This window comes from Dromiciops gliroides, chromosome 2 (assembly GCF_019393635.1).
Source record: "Dromiciops gliroides isolate mDroGli1 chromosome 2, mDroGli1.pri, whole genome shotgun sequence".
Lineage (NCBI taxonomy): Eukaryota > Metazoa > Chordata > Mammalia > Microbiotheria > Microbiotheriidae > Dromiciops > Dromiciops gliroides.
The window spans coordinates 393,591,909-393,613,988 of NC_057862.1; the positions used below are offsets into that span (position 1 = coordinate 393,591,909).

At 40.0% G+C, this 22,080-nt stretch overlaps 1 protein-coding gene across 1 annotated transcript in view; it reads left to right on the top strand.

Moving 5' to 3' along the window:
- Positions 1-22,080, top strand: part of RGS3 (regulator of G protein signaling 3) — a 218,093-nt gene that overhangs the window by 43,942 nt on the left and 152,071 nt on the right. The window contains exons 8-10 of the mRNA XM_043981823.1: positions 11,579-11,639; positions 14,025-14,115; positions 14,644-14,711. Coding sequence (XP_043837758.1) covers positions 11,579-11,639; positions 14,025-14,115; positions 14,644-14,711 — 220 coding nt within the window. The remainder of the gene's footprint in view (positions 1-11,578; positions 11,640-14,024; positions 14,116-14,643; positions 14,712-22,080) is intronic.

A 22,080-nucleotide genomic window follows, 5' to 3' on the forward strand; every position in this document is an offset into this window, starting at 1 on the left:
AAAGATAGTTTTCAACCTTCATTTCTTATAACATTTTGAGTTTCAGAATTTTCCTTCTTCCCTCCCATTCCCTTTCCCCAAGACGGTAAGCAATCTGACATAGTTTATACATGCACAATCATGTAAACGTATTTTCACATTAGTTATGTTATGATAGAAGAAACAGAACAATAGGGAAAAGCCACAGACCCCACCCCAACAAAGTGAAAATAGTATGCTTCAATCTGCATTCAGATTCCGTAGTTCTTTTTCTGCATGTGGATAGCATTTTCCATCATGAGTCTTTTGGAATTGTTTTGTATCATTGTATTGCTGAGAGAACTAAGTCAATCATAGTTGATTATTGCACAATTCTGCTGTTACTGTGTACAATGTTCTCCTGCTTCTGCTCACTTCACTCAGTATCATCAGTTCATATAAATCTTTCCAGGTTTTTCTGAAATCTGCCTGGCCATCACTTCTTATAGCACAATAGTATTCCATTACATTTATATACCACAGCTTGTTCAGTGTAAAAAAATTAATTATTAATAAGTCTATCTAACCTGGGAAAATTTATATAATTGGACTTAGAAAAATTATGATTATATGAAAAAATATAGGTTTAGAGAAATTATAATTGGGCCGTAAATCCCTTCGTGGTCACCATTAAAATGTAGAAATATTTTGACTGACTAGGGCTAATTTGGGGGGCTAAATTTGACTGGAGGACTAATCTGGGGACTGTTGACTAACTCACTATCTGACTTCGTTAATTTAATGTGGGCCGTTTTAAAAGTTCCACCACACTGCTCCACTCCCAAATTGATAAGCAAAATATTAAGAAGCCTCTTAACTAAATAATCAAAGCAGAGTTTATTTATGAGATACTATTGAAAATTAAGAATACAGGGAAATAAAGTGTACAACCTGACTGCTTTCCTGCGGTCTCTTTTGCACCTGCTGCGCTTCAAACTTCTTGAATACAATAAGGGCCTTAGCCACCTCTGGCCTCAGGGCACGTTACACTTTCCCTGATCAGCTATTTTCTTCTAACTCCTCTTAATCTTCACTTTCTCCAACCTGTACTCTGTGCTGACTGCTTCTGTGCTCTCAGCTGCTTCCTGGTCAGTCTGTCTTCTGCCACCTTTGCTCCTAGTCCTGCATTGCTGTTCGTCTCGTCTCTCCTTTCTAATCTCGTCAGCCGCCCTCTTGACCTCTTCTCAGCCCCCTGTCTCCTTGTCCGAACCCCTTCTCAGCCTCTCTCATCTGTCCTTGTCCAACCGAACCCCTCTAATCTCCTCAGCCTCCTCCCTTAGTCTAACTCCCAGGTCTATATATACCTTTTCTTCTCTCCACTCAAATCTCGGGGCTTTCTGCGCCCCCACAGACCAAGCTAATCTGTCAGTTGGGCCTGCGGCTGGGGCTGGGGGGATGCTCCAGCATCACGTGCCTCACCAGAGCCCAGCCTGGACAAGCCCGGTGTCTCTCTGATCCCTCCGCTCAGGTCGGAGGGAGCTGGGGCTTTTTCCCCCAGCTGTCTGACTTGGTGTCTTGTACAGCCCACGGGGCTTTTTGGCTTAGCTGAAGCTGAGGAGGAGGGGAAGAGACCCTGAGGGCCTAAGGCTTTCTAATCTCAGCCTAAAGGTAGGGTCCCCAAATCAAAATAAATTTCCACATCAGCCATTCCCTAACTAATGGGCATCCCCTCAATTTCCAATTCTTTGCTGTCACAAAAAGAGCTACTATAAATATTTTTGTACATATATGTCTTTTCCCTTATTTATGATATCTTTGGGATACAAACCTAATAGTGATATTGCTGGATCAAAGGGTATGCATAGTTTGATTGCTCTTTGAACAAGGTTCCAAATGGCTCTCCAGAATGGTAGTAGTGTAAAGTCTAAAATTCTAGCTGTGATGTTTAAATCTAATGTGTGGTCACCTGACCTGAGCCCAGTGTGGGGGAGAAATTAGCTAAGATTTACTGATCAATTCAGCAAGAGTTTAGGCTTTTAAGTATTTATTAAAGTATATTTGGAAGTTAGTGAAGAGAGAGAGATTGAGAACAGATTCCTTATAGCATGGAAAATCCTTGCTAGCTATTTGGTATATCCAGAGAGAAACCCTTGCTTTTCCTAGAAGTCCATGTGAAGTTCTTCCACCATGCCAAAGTCCAGATGGAAAGACCTAGATCCTTAGCCACTTCTCCCAGAAGTCCTCTGTGAAACAGGAAGCAGGGACGTCCTCACACACAGCTTCAAGCTAATTGGCTGGTAGCACTGATTGACATGACCCACAGGCATTACACAACTTCTGGATACCAATCCTACTTTTGAAACCCCAGAAAGGTCACTTCTGGATGTGAAGTCACATGTTTTCTTTTCAGGCCTGAGGTCCCTCTCAGCAGGGGGTGTGGTTCCAGTTTTCACACTAGCAATTCACCACTCCATCAATAATGCATTAGTGTCCCAATTTCTCCACATATCCAACATTGATCATTTTCCTTTTTTGTCATATTAGCCAATCTGATAGGCGTGAGGTGGTACCTCAGAGCTGTTTTAATTTGCAGTTCTCCAATCAGTGTTGATTTAGAGCATTTTTTCATGTGACTATAGATAACTTCTTGTTCATATTCTTTGACCGTTTCTCAGGAATGACTTATATTCTTATAAATTTGACTCAGTTCTCTATATATTGAGAAATAAGGCCTTTATCAGAGGCACTTGCTGTAAAAATTGTTCACCATCTTTCTGCTTTCCTTCTAATCTTGGTTGCATTGGTTTTGTGTAAAACCTTTCCAATTTAATTTAATTTATCTAATTTGCATTTTACAATGTTCTTTATCTCTTGTTTTAGTCCTAAATTCTTCCCTTCTTCATACCTCTGACTGGTAAACTATTCCTTGATCTCCTAATTTGCTTATGGTATCACCCTTTATGTTTAAATTGTACCCATTTTGACCTTATTTTGGTATATGGTGTGAGATGTTGGTCTATGCCTCGTTTCTGCCACACTCTTTTCCAGTTTTCCCAGCAGTTTTTGTCAAATAGTAAGTTTTTATTTTAGAAACTGAAGTCTTTGGATCTATCAAACACTGGATTACTATAATTATTTACTATTGTGTCTTGTACACCTAATCTGTTCCACTGATCTACCACTCTATTTCTTTTTTCTTTTTCTGGGCAATGAGGGTTAAGTGACTTGCCCAGGGTCACACAGCTAGTAAGTGTCAAGTGTCTGAAGCTGGATTTGAACTCAGGTTCTCCTGAATCCAGGGCCAGTACCTTATCCACTGCGCCACCTAGCTGCCCCTACCACGGTATTTCTTAGCCAGTACCAGATAGTTTTGATGACTGCTGCTTTATAATATAGTTTTAGATCTGGTATGGCTAGGTCACTTTCTTTTGCATTTTTTCATTAATTCCCTTGATATTCTTGATCTTTTGTTCTTCCAGATGAATTTTGTTATTATTTTTTCTAGCTGTATAAAATAATCTTTTGGTAGTCTGATAGTCATGGTACTGAACAAGTAAAGTAATTTAGGTAGAATTGTAATTTTTATTATATTTATTATATATTTATTATATTAGCTCAGTCTACCCATGAGCAATTCATATTTTTCCAGTTTATTAGCTCTGACTTTATTTGTGTGAAAAGTGTTTTGTAATTGTGTCCATATAGTTTTTGGGTTTGTCTTGGCAAGTAGACTCCCAAATATTTTATATTGTCTACAGTTATTTTAAATGGAATTTCTCTTTCTATCTTTTCTTGCTGAGTTTTGTTGATAATATAGAGAAATGCTGATGTTTTATATATATTTTATATACTGAAGCTTTGCTAAAGTTTTTAATTATTTCAAATAGCTTAGTTGATTCTCTGGGATTCTCTAAGTATACCATCATATCATCTGCAAAGAATGATGGTTTTATTTCCTCATTTCCTAGTCTAATTGCTTCAATTTCTTTTTCTTCTCTTATTACTAAATCTAACATTTCTTGTACAATATTGAATAATAGTGGTGCTAATGGGCATTCTTGCTTCACCCCTAATCTTATTGGTAAGGCTTCTAACTTATCCCCATTGCAGATAATGCTTGCTGATGGCTCTAGATAGATACTGCTTATCATTCAAGACAAGCTCCATTTATTCCCATGCTCTAGTGTTTTTAATAGGAATGGCTGCTATATTTCATCAAAAGCCTTTTCTGTATCTGTTGAGATAATATGATTTTTGTTGGTTTTGTTATTGATATGGTAAATTATGCTAATAGTTTTCATAATATTGAATCAGCCCTGCATTCCTCGAATAAATCCCACCTGGTCATAGTATGTTATCTTGGTGATAAGTTGTTTTAATCTCTTTGCTAATATTTTGTTTAAAATTTTTTGTATCAATATTCATTGGGGAAATTGTTCTATAATTTTCTTTCTCTGTTTTGGCTCTTCCTGGTTTAAGTATCAGCATCATATTTGTGTCATAAAATGAATTTGATAGAACTCCTTCATTTATTTTTCTAAATAGTTTATATAGTACTGGAATTAATTATTCTTAAATGTTTGCTAGAATTTACTTGTAAATCCATTTGGCCCTTGAGATTTTTTTCTTAGGGAATTCATTGATGTCTTGTTCAATTTCTCTTCCTAAGAAGGGCTTACTTATGCATTTTATTTCCTCTTCTGTTAATCTGGGAAATTTATATTTTTGTAAATATTCATCTCTTTCACTTTTATGTCAGATTTATTGGCATATAATTGGGCAAATAAGCTCCTAATTATTGCTTTAATTTCCTCTTCATTGGTGGTAAAATCACCCTTTTCATTTTTTGATACTGGTAATTTGGTTTTCTTCTTTCTTTTAAAAAGAAATCAAATTAACCATAGATTTATCTATTTTATAGGTTTTTTCATAAAACCAGCTCTTAGTTTTATTTATTAGTTCAATCATTTTCTTACTTTCTTTTTTTTTCTTTTCTTTTTTTTTTTTTTAGTGAGGCAATTGGGGTTAAATGACTCGCCCAGGGTCACATAGCTAGTAAGTGTTAAGTGTTTGAGGCCGGATTTGAACTCAGTCCTCCGGACTCCAGGGCTGGTGCTCTATCCACTGCACCACCTAGCTGCCCCCCATTTTTTTTACTTTCAATTTTATTAATCTCTCCTTTGATGTTCAGAATTTCTAATTTGGTACTTAATTGGGGATTTAAAATTTGTTCTTCTTCTAGCTTTTTAAATTGCATGCCCAATTTTTATTGATCTACTCTTTCCCTATTTTATTCATGTAAACATTTAGAGATATAAAATTTCCCTTAAGTACTTCTTTGGCTGCATTCCATAAATTTTGGTATGTCATCTCATTATTGTTATTCTCTTTGATGAAATTATTGATTTTTCTATGATTTGTTATTTGACTCACTCCTTCTTTAGGAATAGATTATTTAGTTTCTAATTAATTTTTAGTCTATCTTTCCATGGACCTTTACTATATGTAATCTTTATTGCAACATGATCTGAAAAGTATGATTTTAATATTTCTGCTCTTTTGCGTTTGATTGATTTAATGCCCTAATACATGGTCATTTTTTGTGTAGGTGCTATGTTACCCTGAGAAAGTCATTTTTCATTTTATCCCCATTCAGTTTTCTCCAGAGGTCTATCATATCTAACTTTTAAAAAATTCTGTTTACCTCCTTAACTTCTTTCTTGTTTATTTTGTGGTTAATTTAATTAGTTCTGAGAGGAGGAGACTTAGGTTCCCCTGTTAGTATAGTTTTGCTGTCTGTTTCTTCCTGTAACTCACTTAACATCTCTAAGAATTTGGATGCTATACCACTTGGTGCATATATATTTAGTATTGATATTACTTCATTGTCTATGGTATGTTTTAGCAAGATGTAGTTTCCTTCTTTGTCTCTTTTAATTAGATCTGTTTTTGCTTTTGCTTTGTCTGAGATAAGGATTGCTACCCCAGCTTTTTTTACTTCAGCTTAAGCACAATCTGCTTCAGCCTTTTACTTTTACTCTGTGTGTGTGTGTCTCTCCTTCAAATGTGTTTTTCTGATAAACAACATATTGTAAAATTCTGGTTTTTTAAAATCCACTCTGCTATTCACTTTCTTTTTTATGGGAGAATTCATCCCATTTACACTCAAGAGTTATGATTACTAACTGTGTATTTCCCTCTGTCCTGTTTCCCACCTTTTTATACTTTTCCCTCTCCTTTCACCCTATCCCTCCTTACCAGTGTTTTGCTTCTGACCACCACCTTCCTCAATCTGCCTTCCCTTCTATCAGCTTCTCTTCCTTTTTCTTTCCTTTCCCCCCTCCTACTTCTGCCCTCCCTTCTGTAAGCCTTCCCCCCTTTTCTTTGCCCTTTCCTCTCCTATTTCCCTATAGGGAACATATACTGAGTGTGTATGTTATTCCCTCTTTGAGACAAATCTGGTGACAGTAAGGTTCAAACAATGCTCACCCCCTTCCCTTCTTTCCCTCTACTGTAATAGGTCTTTCATGTGTCTTCATATGATATAATTTGCTCCATTCTGCCCCCCCCTTTCCATTTCTCCTAGGACAATCCTTTTTTCACCCCTTAATTACTTTTTTAATCATCACATCAAAGTCAACACCCTCTTTCTAAGTATACTCATAACTTCCTTAATAGAAATACAGTTCTTAAGAGTTACAAATATCATCTTCCCATGTAGGGATGTAAACAGTTTAACCTTATTGAATACAATGGTTTTCTTCCTTTCCTGTTTACCTTTTTATGCTTTTCTTGAGTCTTGTGTTTGAAGATCAGATTTTCGGTTCAGCTTTGGTCTTTTCATCGGAAAAGTTTGAAAGTCCCCAATTTCATTGAATGTCCATTTTTCTCATGAAAGACTATGTTCAATTTTGCTGTGTAGTTGATTCTTGGTTGTAATCCAGGCTCTTTTGCCTTTTTGAATATCATATCCTAAGCCCTCTGGTCCTTTAAAGCTGCTAAGTCCTATGTAATTCTGATTATGGCTCCTTGATATTTGAATTGTTTCATTCTGGCTGCTTGTACTATTTTCTCCTTGAACAGATATTCTGGAATTTGACTACAATGTTGTTTGGAGTTTTCATTTTGGGATCTCTTTCAGGAGGTGATTTGTGGGTTCTTATAATTACTATTTTAACCTCTGATTCTAGGATATCAGAGTAGTTTTTCTTGATAATTTCTTGAAAGATTATGTCCAGGTTCTTTTTTTGATCATGGCTTTCAGGCAGTCCAGTAATTCTTAAATTATCTCTGCTGGTTCTATTTTTCAGGTCAGTTATTTTTCCATTGAGGTATTTTACATTTTCTTCTATTTTTTCATTCTTTCGATTTTTAACTGATTCTTGATGCCTCAGAGTCATTAGCTTCCACTTGCCCCATTCTAATTTTTAAGGAATTATTTTCTTCAGTTAGCTTTTGTACCTCCTTTTCCATTTGGCCAATTCTACTTTTAAAGGAGTTGTCTTCTTCAGTCAATTTTTGTGCTTCCTTTTCCAAGCTGTTGACTTTTTTCATAATTCTCTTGCATAACTCTCATTTTTTTTCCAATTTGTCTTCTACCTCCCTTAGTTGTTTTTTTTTTCCTTACTTGTTTTTAAAAATCCTTTTTGACTTCCAAAAGGACTTTTTGTGCTTGAGACCAATTCATATTCCTCTTTGAGGCTTTGCATGTTGGCATTTTGACATTTTTGTCCTCTCCCGAGTTTGTGTTTTGATCTTCCCTGTCACTATTGTAGCTTTCTATGGTCAGGCTCCTTTTTTAATTGATTATTTCCTTTTTTGTTTTTTGCTAATTTTAAAAAGTTGAGCGCTGCTCCTGAGCTACAGGGGAATTGTTCCAAACTTCTTGCACTTGGGGCCAGGGGCCTAGTAATTGGCTTTCTTTGCCAGGGCCTCTGGGGCTGGAGGCTTTCCCACTGCACTAGGGTGGCTTGCCCTAGTTGAGCCTGTTGTGCCCTGGGTTCTGGGGCTGGCAGTTTGCCTGCTGCACTGGGGCTAGAGGCCTCATAGCTGGCATGCTGTGCCACTGGCTGGTTGAGCCAGGATCTTGGGACCATGGCTGTTGATCTGTGTTATGGCTTAGAGCCTCCCACTGGCTTTCCTGGGCACCACCTACACTGGGCTGTGCTCCTCTTTTTTCCAAGTGAGACAGACCTTTCCTGAAGTCCTTCTAAGTTATCTTGAGCTGGAAAATTGTTTCACTCTTTTTGTAGATTTTGTCACTCCAGAATTCTTTTAGAGGCTTGATTTAATATTGTTTATATTACTGACCTCTTGGCCTGGTCTCCTCTTGTCATTTTTCTACCATGCCATATGGCTTCTGTTGTATCATCCTGAACCATTTTAAAAAGCTCTTATGTTGTTATTTAAGTTTTCATGTCTTTCTCTTATTTTGCTGACACTTGTAATCAACTTGAAGAATTACATCTTGCATTTCTTGTGCATAGTAGGGGCACAGTTTTTGGATTGAGTATAAGTTTTTGGGCAGTGTTTTTGGTATTTATTGACCTATAAACTGAGCTATACTCAGATTACATATAAATAATTTTTATAGCTTTAAGTACAATAAGTAAGAAGTAGTTAGCCACAGAATACTTAAGAGATTTCTACTTATGAATGTTAATTGTGACAATTTACTGTACCTAAAATTGTGAGAACATTGACGCCAGAGTAAGAAGCAAAGCTGTGGGGAAGTTATTAACAATTTAGTACTTTCAGTTCATTTGGGAATGTGAATTTTACTTCCCAAAGAATATTATAGAAGCCATATTTCTTAGGTCAAGAGATTGTGGTTGAAGAAATATAGAAGTATAAAATTCATAATCCTATAGCATATATTTACTATACCAAGATTCAAATAGTACACTGGAATACTTTGTGTACCCAAATATCAGATATCTTTTGAATGAGTTGCCATTTAGTATTAAACATTTATATAAGACTTTCACAAAGGTTGTATGCTTTTCTGGAGTAACATCTTAAGTCAGCCTTACAGATGTTATGATGGCCACTTTAATTTCCCCACAATGGCAAAAATTCTACAGCATCCAGGGCATCTCCTTTCTCATATCAGGCCCTAGAAAAGCCAGTTTCAGCAGATTGATGCACTCGGTGTTGGCATTCATTTAAAACCATTGCTCATGAGCACCTACCAGTGTGTTTGCTTTTACTAGTAAGCCAGAGGATACAATTAATTCAAAGCAAAGACATTTAATGAAATTTCACAGTGAGAAAAGGATCACCCTAACATTTTCTTCCATAAATCTGGGACATGCTCTCCTACACACTATCAGTGGGAAGAGAGTGGACATGTTTAGCGAATATGTGTGGGAAGGTGTGGCTAGGGAACACTTGTAGAGAAGTGCACATATAAGAACCATTTATTCATAAATAAACATTTATTAAGCACTTACTGTGTGCCAGCACTGTGATAAATGCTGGAGATACAAATAGAAGCATGCATTTGCCATCCAGGAGTTTACTTTCTAATTGGGGAAGAAGACACATGAAGGAGAGCAAGGGTTGCTAAAGTGGTGTGCGGGTCCAGGAGGGGGCAGCATTGTGTGAAAGCCGCCTGGAAGTGGGGTGGTAGTTTGGTCTGGGGCAAGATAAAGTGAAAGCTCCCTTCTCAGAACCCAGGATCCTTGAGCAAAGTCTGTATTCTGATGGAAGGAGGCTGAAGGCCAGAATGCAGGTGCCATGGTTTAGAAATGGCCAAAAGGGTAATGCCTATCTCTAAGAGCATAAGCTGGAGGATGGTGTGGGGAAGCAGGCGTCATTTGGTAGTGCCATTGAGCTGCTTCTGCTGGGCCTGCTCCTGGCTTGTGTTGCATGCTGTGAAGTCTCCACCAAATGGAGCTTTGATGCCAGGAAGTGGCTTAGCTGGGCATGTGGTCGTGTGGCCTCTCTCTGCTCTCAGCTTTTGACCTCAGCTGGAGTCCTTGTCTGAGGTGTTACCTCTTCTTCTTTAGAGGACAACTGGGCTACTTCCTCTTTTTCAGTTTAGGGACTAGAAGCTTAGCTGTCAGCTCTTTTTTTTTGGAGGGGGGGGGGTGTCAGGTCTTTTACATACCTGTCATCATCTCTGTATAAGTAGAGTAAATTCTCTCCTTGTAGCCCTTCTTATTGCCAGCCTGCATTCCTTCAGCATGGGTGAAAGAGTATGCACAGTTTTATAGCCTTTTGGGCATAGCTTCAAATTATTCTCCAGAATGGTTGGATCAATTCACAGATAGCTAGTGCTCTGGACGCTTTACCTCTTGGTTTGGTATCACGAAACTGCTTTGAATGCATTTGCTTGTCACCTCTGTGGAGAAAAGGGAACCTTTGCCAATGCAGATTAGCATTTTGCTCTGCATTGCCAGATTAAGAGCTATCATACCTGTAAGAAAGTCCTAAATGCTTGGTTAAATAGGAGAATCTTTAATATATTTTGAATGCTGCTTATTCAGGACTAGTCAGATGTCCCCTGCTGTCCCTACAGCACCAGTGATGATAATGATACCCAGCATTCTGTGCTACGTGCTTTGAGTAGCATCTCATTCGATCCTCAACAACCCTGGGAGGTAGGTGCTATCATTATCCCCTTTTTACAGTTGAGGAAACAAAGGCAAATGGGTTAAATGACTTAGCTGAGGTTACACAGCTGTTAAGTGTCTGAGGCTGGATTTAAACTCAGTCATTCTGACTCTAGGCCCAGTGCTCTTGTCTACTGTGCCACCCACCTATATTATTGATTCCATAGGCTGTATTTTTCTTGGTTGACCTTTGTATTTCCATGATTGATTTCTATCTGTGTAAATCTGAAAGTGTTTCCATGATGCTTGTCACTGTTGAGACATTCCATGTTGAACCTATCTGTCATCACTATTCATACAGGTGTTGATATCCCTCATGGTGATCTCCTTGGACAATACTGATTAATGGTTAAGCATCAAAGTCACTCTTTTGTTACTCTCATTGCTCCAGTTATGAGTGCAAAGAGTGCAGTGTATTACATGGAAGAGCTATGTGACCTCAAGCCAGTCATTTCAGTTTTATGCCTTAGTCTCTTCACCCATAAAACAGGGAGAGTGATACCCACTTTGTCTACTATACAGGAAAATGGTAAGAATGAAATGAGAATGTGGATGGGAAAAGAATCTCAATGTTAAAAGCTGTAACAGTGCCCAGTGATCTCATCATCCCTCCATTTCCACTGTGGGGTTCTGTAACTGAAGTGAGGACCTAAGGGAGTGTGGGGAAGATAATGGAGGAGTTGGAACATGGCCAGCTCAGACATTTTTGGTTATGGGACCAATAATTCCACTTTCTTCCTACTAACTGCAGTGTGTTCCAGTGTTCATATGCCACTGGTTATAGATTATCTCTCGGATAAGTGTCCAGATGTCTTCCCTGAATCAGTAGATCTTCATAACAAGCAATTCTAGTCCATCCTAGATTTTCTTCATGATGTGGATTTGGCTCCAAATCTATCTTCTACTTAGTTTTTCAAAAGGATAATGAGTCTTTCCCCCGCCCCCAGTCAGGGTTACTGAAACTTTTGGGAAGGTTTTAACATCAAGTTTTCTTATTCTTCTAGGCAGAGTCAACTCATTGGCTGCATGAGCTTTGGGGTAAAGTCTCTCCTGGCCCCTGACAAGGTAGGTCCCTAGGAAAGGCATGGTGATATCATTAGTTTGAGAGGGATGCAGGCTTGGGCAACTTTCTCTGGAAACTTTGGGGGGAGGAAAACCAAGCCCCTGAGATAGACTCTATTTGTCCAACAAAGAGACAGCTGAGTGGCACAGTGGATAGAGTATTAAACTTCGTGTCAGAAGATCTGACATCAAACCTATCTGAGATACTTCCTAACTTTGTGAGCCTAGGCAAGTGATTTAGTTTTTCTCGATCTCAGTTTCTTCATCTATGAAATGGGTTAATAGTAGCACTTCTCTTACAGGGTTTTTGTGAGAATCAAATGAGATAACACCTGAAAAGCATTTTACAAACATTAAAGCACTATATAAATATTATTATTATTTGCAGTTGGATACTGGGTAGTGGAATGAAGATATATTTGTCACCAAGTCTGACTGAGCTAGAGCCTTTGCTGTTCCTTATGTAAACCACTGGCCTGGGACTCTTCCAAAAGGAGCAGAATTTTGGGGAAGGGATATTGTTTAAAATGGAGGACTTTGATGGATGGAAAGGGCTAGAATATAAAATTACTGACCATCTCCACTTGTGTACATTATCATGGTTGATGTGAGGTAGGTAGTGCAGATATCACTGTTCCCATTTTGCAGATGAAGAAATTAAGGCTTCAGTGACTTTCCCAAGGTTATACTGTGGGTAATTATTCACCTTTTCCCTGACTCCCAAGGACTCTCCAACTTTCACAAAGGGAGTAAGCCACTGTCCTAGGCTACCATTTGCTTTGGGGTTTCTCATAGGTGGACTGACTAGAACAAGACTCGGCAAGTTTTGATCACTAATTAGGGGACAGACCAGTGTACTGGGAGACCTCTTCAGGATATAAAGTAGGGGGAAAGGAGAGGAAAAGGTAATAATGAAAATAGCTCACATTTCAATATAGTTTTAAAGATTTATAAAGGAATATACTTGTTATCTCATTTGATCCTCACAATAAGTCTATTCCTATTTTATAGATGTGGGAAACTGAGGCTTGACCCAAGGGACAGAGCTAGCAAATTCCAGAGCTAAGATTAGAACCCAGACCCCTGGCTACCTGTTCAGCACTCTATATTGCCTTCAGCCTTCTCTGTTCTAGAACTGCCCTATTTGAATGCCCTACTGCTGCCTTCTTGCCTATGGGCTAAGTGGTGATGTGGCTTTCAAAATGTTTTTGTAAGAGTGAGGAAAAACACTTTCTCCTGTGGCAATTGTTAAATTCTCTTACGTGCTCTTAAAATGCTATCTAAATGTAGGTTGTTATTATTATTTTACTTCCATTGCCGAGCCCCAAATTCCCTGATGCCTTCTGCTTCTCAGCTTTCTGTCTCTCATCTGCCTTAATTAGGGGAGGCCTCACAGAAAAGGTGAAGTCTCTAGTAGACTTTGGAACATGGGCAATATTTCCCAGGGTGGAGATAAGAGTAGAGAAGTGGGAAAGCATGGAATGTGTTCAAAAATGGTAAGTAGGCGCCTTTGGCTGGAGTGCAGCATGTGCAAGGGGCTAGCATGATTTAAGGCTGACAAGGTAAACAGCAGCTGGATTGACCTAGGCCTAGAGCACCAGGCTGTTTGACCTCTGTCCCCTAGGCAGTGGGAAGCCTCCAAAGGCCTTTGAAAAGAAAGGAATAATATGATCTGAGTGGTGCATCGTTCATGTGTCAGTGTGTCTACCATGGATTCAGAGCAGACAGATTTCATGAGCTTTGTATCCTGAACTTGAAGTGGAATTTATTAAAGACCTACTGTGTAGGTGATACTGTACTCTGGGCACAGACAGAAGTGAGACCATTTCTGCCTTCAGGGAGCTTACATTCTACTTGTCGGCAGTGGTAGAGAAGCAGGGGGGAGACTTTTTAAAACTGGGTTCAGAATGTCTGAAGAACTCAAGAGGATGTGGAGGGGACTGCTTCTTGTGCTGCTTGTTTGGCTTTCTTGTTTCCCAGAGGCACCTGGGAGGGCAGGAGGCTGACTTCTTCTGGGCCTTCTTTGTAAACAGGGACTAGTTCCAGAGAGATGTTGCTGCTCCCGATAAAGGGATGGAGCTGAGTCTTTTCTCTCAGAATTGGGGATGGTTTCTTTACTTGAGGAGCCCCACATCTGTTTCTCCTCTCTCAGCCACAGCAGTAGCAGCAGCAGCACCTTCCTCAGTGCTCTCTGTGAGAGAGCTGTTCAGATAGCCCCCATCTCTCATTGTCTTAACAGTGCATTCATTGTACATTATAGATGCTCCGTAATGGTGGTCAGATCTGATAATGGCGTCTTTGCTGTCCCACTCCTTCCGAGTTTGTTTTCCAATTCCAAACTTGACTCCACTTTATTCCTTACCCATGTTAATGCTCTTCCTGCTCTAGGAGATCAGTGGCTGGTATTATCTTCTGGGACAGGACCTGGGCCGAACAAAACATCTTAAAGTGGCAACTCGACGGTTGAAGCAGAGCAGAGGTAGGTTTCCCATAGTCTCAAGCCCTAGTCTGGATGTTGACACATAGTTATAATGGAGTTTTATTTGGAGACCACTCTAATGTCATTCCTACCAATGCCCCCACTGGCCCCCACCTCCTTCCAGATGTCTAGACAGTTCTGTCTCTGGGTTTGTATTAGAGCCTGTTAAGCCTATATTTTGGTAAAAGCGAATAGTGTCAAGGATCAGTCTTTCTCTTGATGGACATGGTATTAATGATTTGCCCACCACAGGTAGATGGGCAGCTTTCCTAGGCAGTGAGGCTATGGGACCTTTATTTCTCTTGTTTGGGTTTTCTTTCAGAGAGGAGGATGTTATTGGTTATGTGCTAAATTCTATAAGCTTAGGGGCAGGACCATGCAGCCACACTGAGAATGTAATTCCTTAGGGAGCTTTTCTTGGAATCCATCTCTTTGAGAAGACTGCTTAAATGATCTGGTGCTAGACAGTTGTTGGGAACTAGTTTGCATGTCCCTATTGATGACTTCCTTCTCTTGGTTGCCTTTTAGATCTATTACTGAGAAAGCCTGAGCTGGCACTGAAACATGTGGACACAGAAAACATGCAAGTATTCAAGGTGGGTGAATGGGAGACTTGGGTACCAATTGGTAATGAGATAAGCTGTTAGCCATCAGAACACTTCTGAGGGCTTCACTGTCTATAGCTTGTTGGACATCCATTAATCTACCTCTAGTTGAGTCATCTTATAAGATACCTGAAAGGCAATGGGAAATCTGCTATAATTTGCACTGTCTTGGTTACTGAGGTACCATGTCTAGTATTTAAAACAGAGCTCCATGGAGCTCCATAAAGTGAGTGGTTTGGAAACCTGGTTGATTCCAGCCATCTAAGGATTAGGAGTCAATATGTGACATCAACTGAGACTTTGTTCAGAGACCTTTTGCTAGATTTGAGAGCAGGGGCAACATTTGGGGCCTAGGTGGATTTACTTCCTAGGAGGAATGGAAACTCCAGATAGTCCAGACCCGAGACACCATGGTATGCTTAGAAGAACACTAGATTTTATTCTAGTGGACTGTTTATGGTCAAGGTTGCTGGTCATGTGACCATGAATAAGGCATTTAATCTTTCTGAGTTTCAGGGAACTCTCTGTGATCTCTGTGCTCCATTGACTAAGTCATAGATCCCCGAAGTATTGATTTATTATATCTTTGGGGCCCAAAGGCTTTTGTGAGGACCTTTGCCTATTGCCTTTCTACTTATTGTTGCTTCCACTAGGATCCCTGAGCCTATGAGTTAGCTGCCTTTCACTTACCTCTCCCTCCCAGGTCTGTGACACCAGCTGCCACTAGATGTTTGTTGGTGAGAGAGAATGCTGGAGCAATGGGGGATATCTAGTACAGAGGAACATACTGGAGACTGAGGGTTCTGCATCTTTGTTCTCTGAGCTGGTCTTGTACTGGGCGCTTCTCTAAGCTGCCTTTTGGAGAAATGGTCCATGGAGGCTTTAGATTCCTCTGCTTGCTTTCTACTGGTTTACTTTTTAATTGGTAGAAATAATCAAGTTCCACTCTGAAATTTCTCAGAGTTCCTCATGGAGTGTTATGTATCAGAAACACGGCTTGTGGCAAGGCGAGAAAGAGATTTTATCACACAAGGTGGAGAGGTAACTTGGTTTTGTTACAGCACTGTATTTAATAGGAATACGGGCAAAGTCTTTGGGGCAACTAGGTGGTGCAAGGATAGAATGCCAGGCCTGGAGTCAGGAAGATTCATTTTCCTGGCTTCAAATCTGGCCTCAAATACTTACTAGCTGTGTGACCTGGGGCAAGTCACTTAACCCTTCTGCCTCAGTTTCCTCATCTGTAAAATGAGCGGGAGAAGGAAATGACAAGTCATTTTAGTATCTTTGCTAAGAAAACTCCCACTTTTTGGTGGACTACAAGCTCAATATGAGTCAAGAGTATGAGAGTGCAGCCAGGAAAGCGAATGCTTTATTGGACTACAGTAAGAGAGGCATAAATAATTTTGAGGTATAAGGAGGTGATAATCCTGCTGAATCTGTGGTGGTCAGACTACATTTGAAATCTCATGTTTGGTTTTAGCCATCATATTTTAGGAAGGACATTGAAGAGCTGGGGAGGGAGAGAGCGAGAGCGAGAGCACGTGCGCGCGCGCGCGCGAGAGAGAGAGAGAGAGAGAGAGAGAGAGAGAGAGAGAGAGAGAGAGAGAGAGAGAGAGAGAGCGCGAGTGCGAGCGCGTGAGAGAGAGCAAGAGAGAGTGAGCGCGCTAGCTAGTTAGCTTTTGGAGTTGTCAGGTGGAGTCAATATACATTTATTAAGCACTTAGTAGTACTGCCAGACTCGGCACTAAATGCTAGGAATACAAATAAAAGCAAAAAGACTATTCCTTCTCTCAAGAAGTTTATTTTATTTTTTATTTTTGGTGGGGCAATGAGGGTTAAGTGACTTGCCCAGGGTCACACAGCTAGTAAGTGTCAAGTATCTGAAGTCAGATTTGAACTCAGGTCCTCCTGAATCCAGGGCTGGTGCTGTATTCACTGTGTCACCTAGCTGTCCCAAGAAGTTTATGTTTTAATGGAGGAACACAACATATACTGAGAAGTTGAAAAGGGGAGTTGGGAGTGTAGGGAAATGAGCCTTGAAAGGAAGGACAGAGGGCTGCTCTGGAGGCAGCTCAAACTCCCTCTTGATAGCTAGGTTGTATTTCAGGGGAAGGTAACAGAATGGTGGAGGACCTTTGGGTACATGCTATCTGAATTACCCAGCAAACAATTATTAAGTACTTCCCATGTGTTGGAAGTTGGGGTTAAAAATGAACAGTCTTTAGCTTTAAGGAGTTTATCTCCTATTGAAGGAAACAGCATGAGGGAAGCTTAACAGCAAATGCAAATAAGATACTGTAAGGAGCTAAAATTTTAGCTATGATGTCTAAAATCTAATGAGTGGTCGCCTTAAATTAGAAGCTTTAGCACCAGTCTTTGGGCAATAAGCATTTATTAAAGCATACTAGGTATTAGAAGAAAAAAGAACACATGGAGTTAAGAAAAGGCCTATCTAGGCTAGAGTTCCAGCCTGGTCTGGTTCTTCCTCAAGTCCTACACCATGATCCTGCTTCAACCACGAACTCCAAACTGAGTGTGGAAGCTTTTTGTAAGTCTGGAGCAGAGGCGGTCCTTAGACACTGCTTCAAGCTGATTGGTAGGCATCATCCAAATCCCTTCGTTCACTGGACTTGAAGGTGGTCTCAAGTTGAGTTCAAAGTCCTCAGCTTCTGAGAACAAGGCGGGCCAGGTGTGGTTATGATCTAATTAACTTGAAGTAGGCTAATCAGCAAAGTCAATCACACTCAACTAATTCAGTCAGTTTAGATTAATCTCCAGGTGAGCCTTTGAGTATCTGCCAAGCCCCATTATTTTCTCACATTATGAAGTAAATAGAAGGTAATTTCAAGTGGGAGGACTTTGCCCCTTGAGAAGGGGCAGCAGATCAGGACAGGCCCTCTTTATGAAATGACTGATTGGGAGTCTAATTAGGAGGCTACCCCGGGGAGAGGGGACGAGGGTCTGAATCAGAGAATAAGGAGAAGGGGCAGAGCTGAGAGATGTTGTGGAGGATAGAATCAGCGAGACTTGGCAGCTGATTGGTTATGATGGCTAAAGGAGAATGAAGCGTTGAAGCTGACTCTTAGTTTGGGAGGATTTAAGTCCAATTCACATGCGAGTCAAGATCACCGCATGATGTCGTTGGTCCCCTTTGACAAGGAAGGACGAACAGAACCGGGAAATTAGGACCAGCTGAAGATTGATGGAACTGGGGATGTTTGGTCTGGAGGCCAGACATGGGAGCTGTCATCAAACACATGAGGATAAAATTAGGATGAATGGATAGAAATTTCAGAGGTCAATCAGTTAGAATTATCCAAAAAATGGAATGAGTTGCCACAGGATGTAATGGGTTCTCTCTCTCTGGCGGCCTTTAGGCAAAGGCTGGACAAGTGCGCGCGCGCGCGTGCGTGTATGTGTGTGTGTGTGTGTGTGTGTGTGTGTGTGTGAGAGAGAGAGAGAGAGAGAGATTCATTTTTAGTTATGGACTTGACTAAGTGACTCCTCCTAACTTTGTGATCTAGTGATTCTGTGAGTCAGAGAAGCTGACTTTGAATCCTTCCTCTGCCACTTACTGATCATCTGTAGGCCTCAATTACCTCCTCTGTAAAGTGGGAGGTTTGGACTGGATGATTTCTCAGGGCCCTTCCAGCCCCAAATGCTATGAGCCTGTGATTTCATTTTTCCGTATTTCCCAAGAAGCACTTCAACAGGACAACATGGTTGGTGGTGACTCAGCAAGCAACAGCTTCCTGAGTTAAGTTGCTTATTATTTCTTGACTATAGTCCTTCCCTATGAGCTAAGTGCTTTCTTCCCATTATTTAGCCTTTCTTCCCTCTTAGTTATTGCCTTAGTCTCCATACTAAGGGAATGGGAAGAAACAGAACCCTAGCTTGTGAGGGAGGACCACATCTTGCTTTGACTCTGGGAACCTTCCCTTCCCTCTCCCATTGGCTCTTCAGTACACTCTGCTTCATCCAGGGGTTGATGGGACTGTGTAATTTAAGATTCTAAATGTGGATTCTAATCTGTTCCCCCAGTTTTGGGGGAAACTGACTAAAATCACTGATAAAACGAGTTTAGGTTTTTAAGGGTTTATTGGAAAACAGAAAGAAAAAGATTGAGAACAGAATTCCAACAGCCTGGCATTCCTATCTTTCCTCAAATTTCTTGTGAAGTCCTCTGCCGCCACCACCATCAAGTCAGGAACCCAAAAAGCCCCAGAGCTCTCCTTGCAGGCTCCCTTTCCTCCTTCCTGTCTCCTCCCAGACCATAGGAGGCTCCTCAAGTTAATTGGCTGGTAGCCTTGATAGACAGCCCCCGTGAGCAAACGTCATTTCCTGACGCCAAGGAAAAGCCACAATGCCTCTGAGGCATTTTCCTCATGGTGGAGCTTTCCCACAGCAAGTCTCCAGTAGGTAGCATCATTCCAATCATTACAGTACCCCCTTTTGTTCCTCAAGAAACAAAATGTTTCCTTGACGGAACAGTAAAAAGAATATAATAACTATTGCTAACTAATAATATGTGAACAACAATATAGAAAAGGAAGAGAGGAAAGTTTTGTCCAGAGGGGCGATTTTTTTTTTTGTCCTCATGAACCGACGCTTTGACATTAGTCTTGCAAAGGGAGAGCCTCTGCAGAGGGTACATGTTACAGATGATGTATATTACAACAGAAAGGAGATAGTAGAAACTAACAAAACAAACCAGTTCATATAGAGTCTCTGATTTCTCTTGTCTTCTTGAAGTGGTAAGATGTCATCAGGAGGAAGCTGGATTCTGGTCTGGAAAACTGGATTCTGGACTCTGGTCTGGAAAGCTGGATTCTGGACTCTGGTCTGGAAAGCTGGATTATCTTCTTTAACTGTTTGAATTGCTGTATTTTTACTAAACCTTAGCATAGCATTGTCAATGATCAAATTAATAAATTCCATTACATTCCCTCGTTTATATCCTTAGACTTCTAATAGAGGGTTGAGGTAGTTATGCAATCTGTAACACTTTTTACCACCATGTGTCTGGATCAAAGCCAAATTTAGTATGTGTTCGTGACACCTGAAAATGTTATGGAAAGGTTATCATACCATATCTCATGGTTCCAAGACAGCCAGTGATCGTGCTAGGCCACAGGTGAGTTTTCAACTGAGTGAGATAAAAAGATAAATAAGTTCAGTTAAATTAGGTTAAATTAGGAGGGAGAGAGGATGAATACTGGATTGTGCCTAGTAATTGTGCTCTACATAGTCACCATCATAAGCAAACCATGGACTTACGTATACCTGTCTCTCCTTTTGTTGCACATATATTCTCTCCAGGGCCTGCATCAGAGTTCACAGCAAGTTAGTCTCTGAAATGATAAGTTTCCATACTTCCGAAATCTCATTAATTTCACCAAAGACAGTATGATGGTAAAAATGTGTGCTATGCTGCATAACTGAGAATATATTAGTGATATATACAATAATTCCAAACCATACCCAGAGTATAATGACATATAAATAATAAATGAATGTAAATAGCTGATTATATTAGACATTACATAATCTTCTTTTAGCAAGTAAACCACATCATCTTATACATGAATTCTCTAGTATAACAGTAGCAGATACTTAAAGTGGTGATTAATTTATCAAAAAGAAATAAGACTTCAATTAGCAAGATTCAATATTCAATGTTTTCAGTGAGGTATAAAGCAATAGGGTTCAATAACCCTTTCTGGTCTTTTTTAAACAGAACAACATAAAAGAGAAAGGAGAAAAAAACCAAAACTCATTAGAACTCATGGTTCTCTCAGAAAGAAAGAGTAAAAAAAAAGAATTCTGGTAGTTTCTGAGGCCCGATGGCCTCACCCACAGCATATACTTAAAATGTCTTTGAAAAGTCACTTAGTTTACAAAATTTAGTTTTAAAGAAAAGCAAAAGAAACAAAAGTCAAAAAAACAAAGCAAAACCAAAAACCAAAAATAAAAAGCAAAAGATTCGCTAAGCACCCTTTTGTGCTCTTAAAGAACTTAAAGGTGTGGTGAATTCCAGGTCTTTTCAGTGACTTTCAAAAGTCAAAACAAAAAACAAAAAGGATTAAAAAAAATAGGTATAGGGTAGGGAAAGGGTGGGGGAAATTGAGGTGGGCCAGAAAACTAGGCCATGTGCTTCATTCAGTGCTTTGCCTGTAGAAGGAAATGCCTGTTAAATTTTAAGGTATTTAAGCTTCTAGAATTTGGGGTATGCCACATTGTTTTAACTGGTTCCCCAATTCTCTGCATGCCAAAGTGGCAGGGGTTTCTGAATTGTCATTGATCTTTCTAATGCTGTCATAATGTTCTTTATGGTAGAAAATGTGGAGTTCTCTAGCATCAGTTTTGTCTGTGCCACTGATTTTCAATAAGGGCTGATTTAACTGATGAACTACCACATTCAGCTGATGCTGCTTAGCAAATGCTACAATCGTATCATTTCCTCCTCACTTTCCAAATTTCTTTAATTCGTCAACATATTCTTCAAAAGGGGAGTCATTTACTCTAAAAGACTCAAACTCTTGTCTATGGTTAATCATGTAAGAAGCAGCTTCTTGTCTATGTCTGAGATGATTTCTACAGTGACCTTCTAGCTGGTCTGCTAAAGCCCTTTTAAAAAGGCAATTTCCATCTCCTGATACTTTACGAAGACTGAGTCCCAAAGCATTTAACTGATCAGTGGGATTATCAAATGGGAACTGCTTATTTCCTCTGAACTCTCTTTGCTCTTTAACAGTTGCTATCGTTAGGGTTTTTAGCTCTTTAGCCTCTACCTCAGGTCTATCTGAAATCTCTTCACCTATGAATGGTGCAGGCTTTACACGAGAGCAATGAATCCATGAGTCTTTTTCTTTTTTTTTTTTTTTTTGCAGGCAGTGGGGGTTAAGTGACTTGCCCAGGGTCACACAGCTAGTAAGTGTCAAGTGTCTGAGGCCGCATTTGAACTCAAGTACTCCTGAATTCAGGGCCGGTGCTTTAACCACTGCACCATCTAGCTGCCTCCATGAGTCTTTTTCACCAATTTTAATGGCAGTAGGAGTTGTCAATAATACCTGAAAAGGTCCTTCCCAGGCAGGTTGGGTTCCACTGTTTCTCTGAAAATTCTTTACATATATTTTATCTCCTGGGTTGAAGTTATGCAATGAAAAGTCTAATGGTCCTGCCTGGACCACAGCTCCTGCCTCATGGAGTTCACGTAGCCTGGTTTGTAATTCCTGTATATAGGAGGCAACAGAAGTATCACCTCCCACCAGTGATGTATAAACTGGGGAAAAAGTTTTAGCTTGGATAGGAGGGTGACCAAAAAGCATTTCATAAGGAGATATATGAAGTTCTCCTCTTG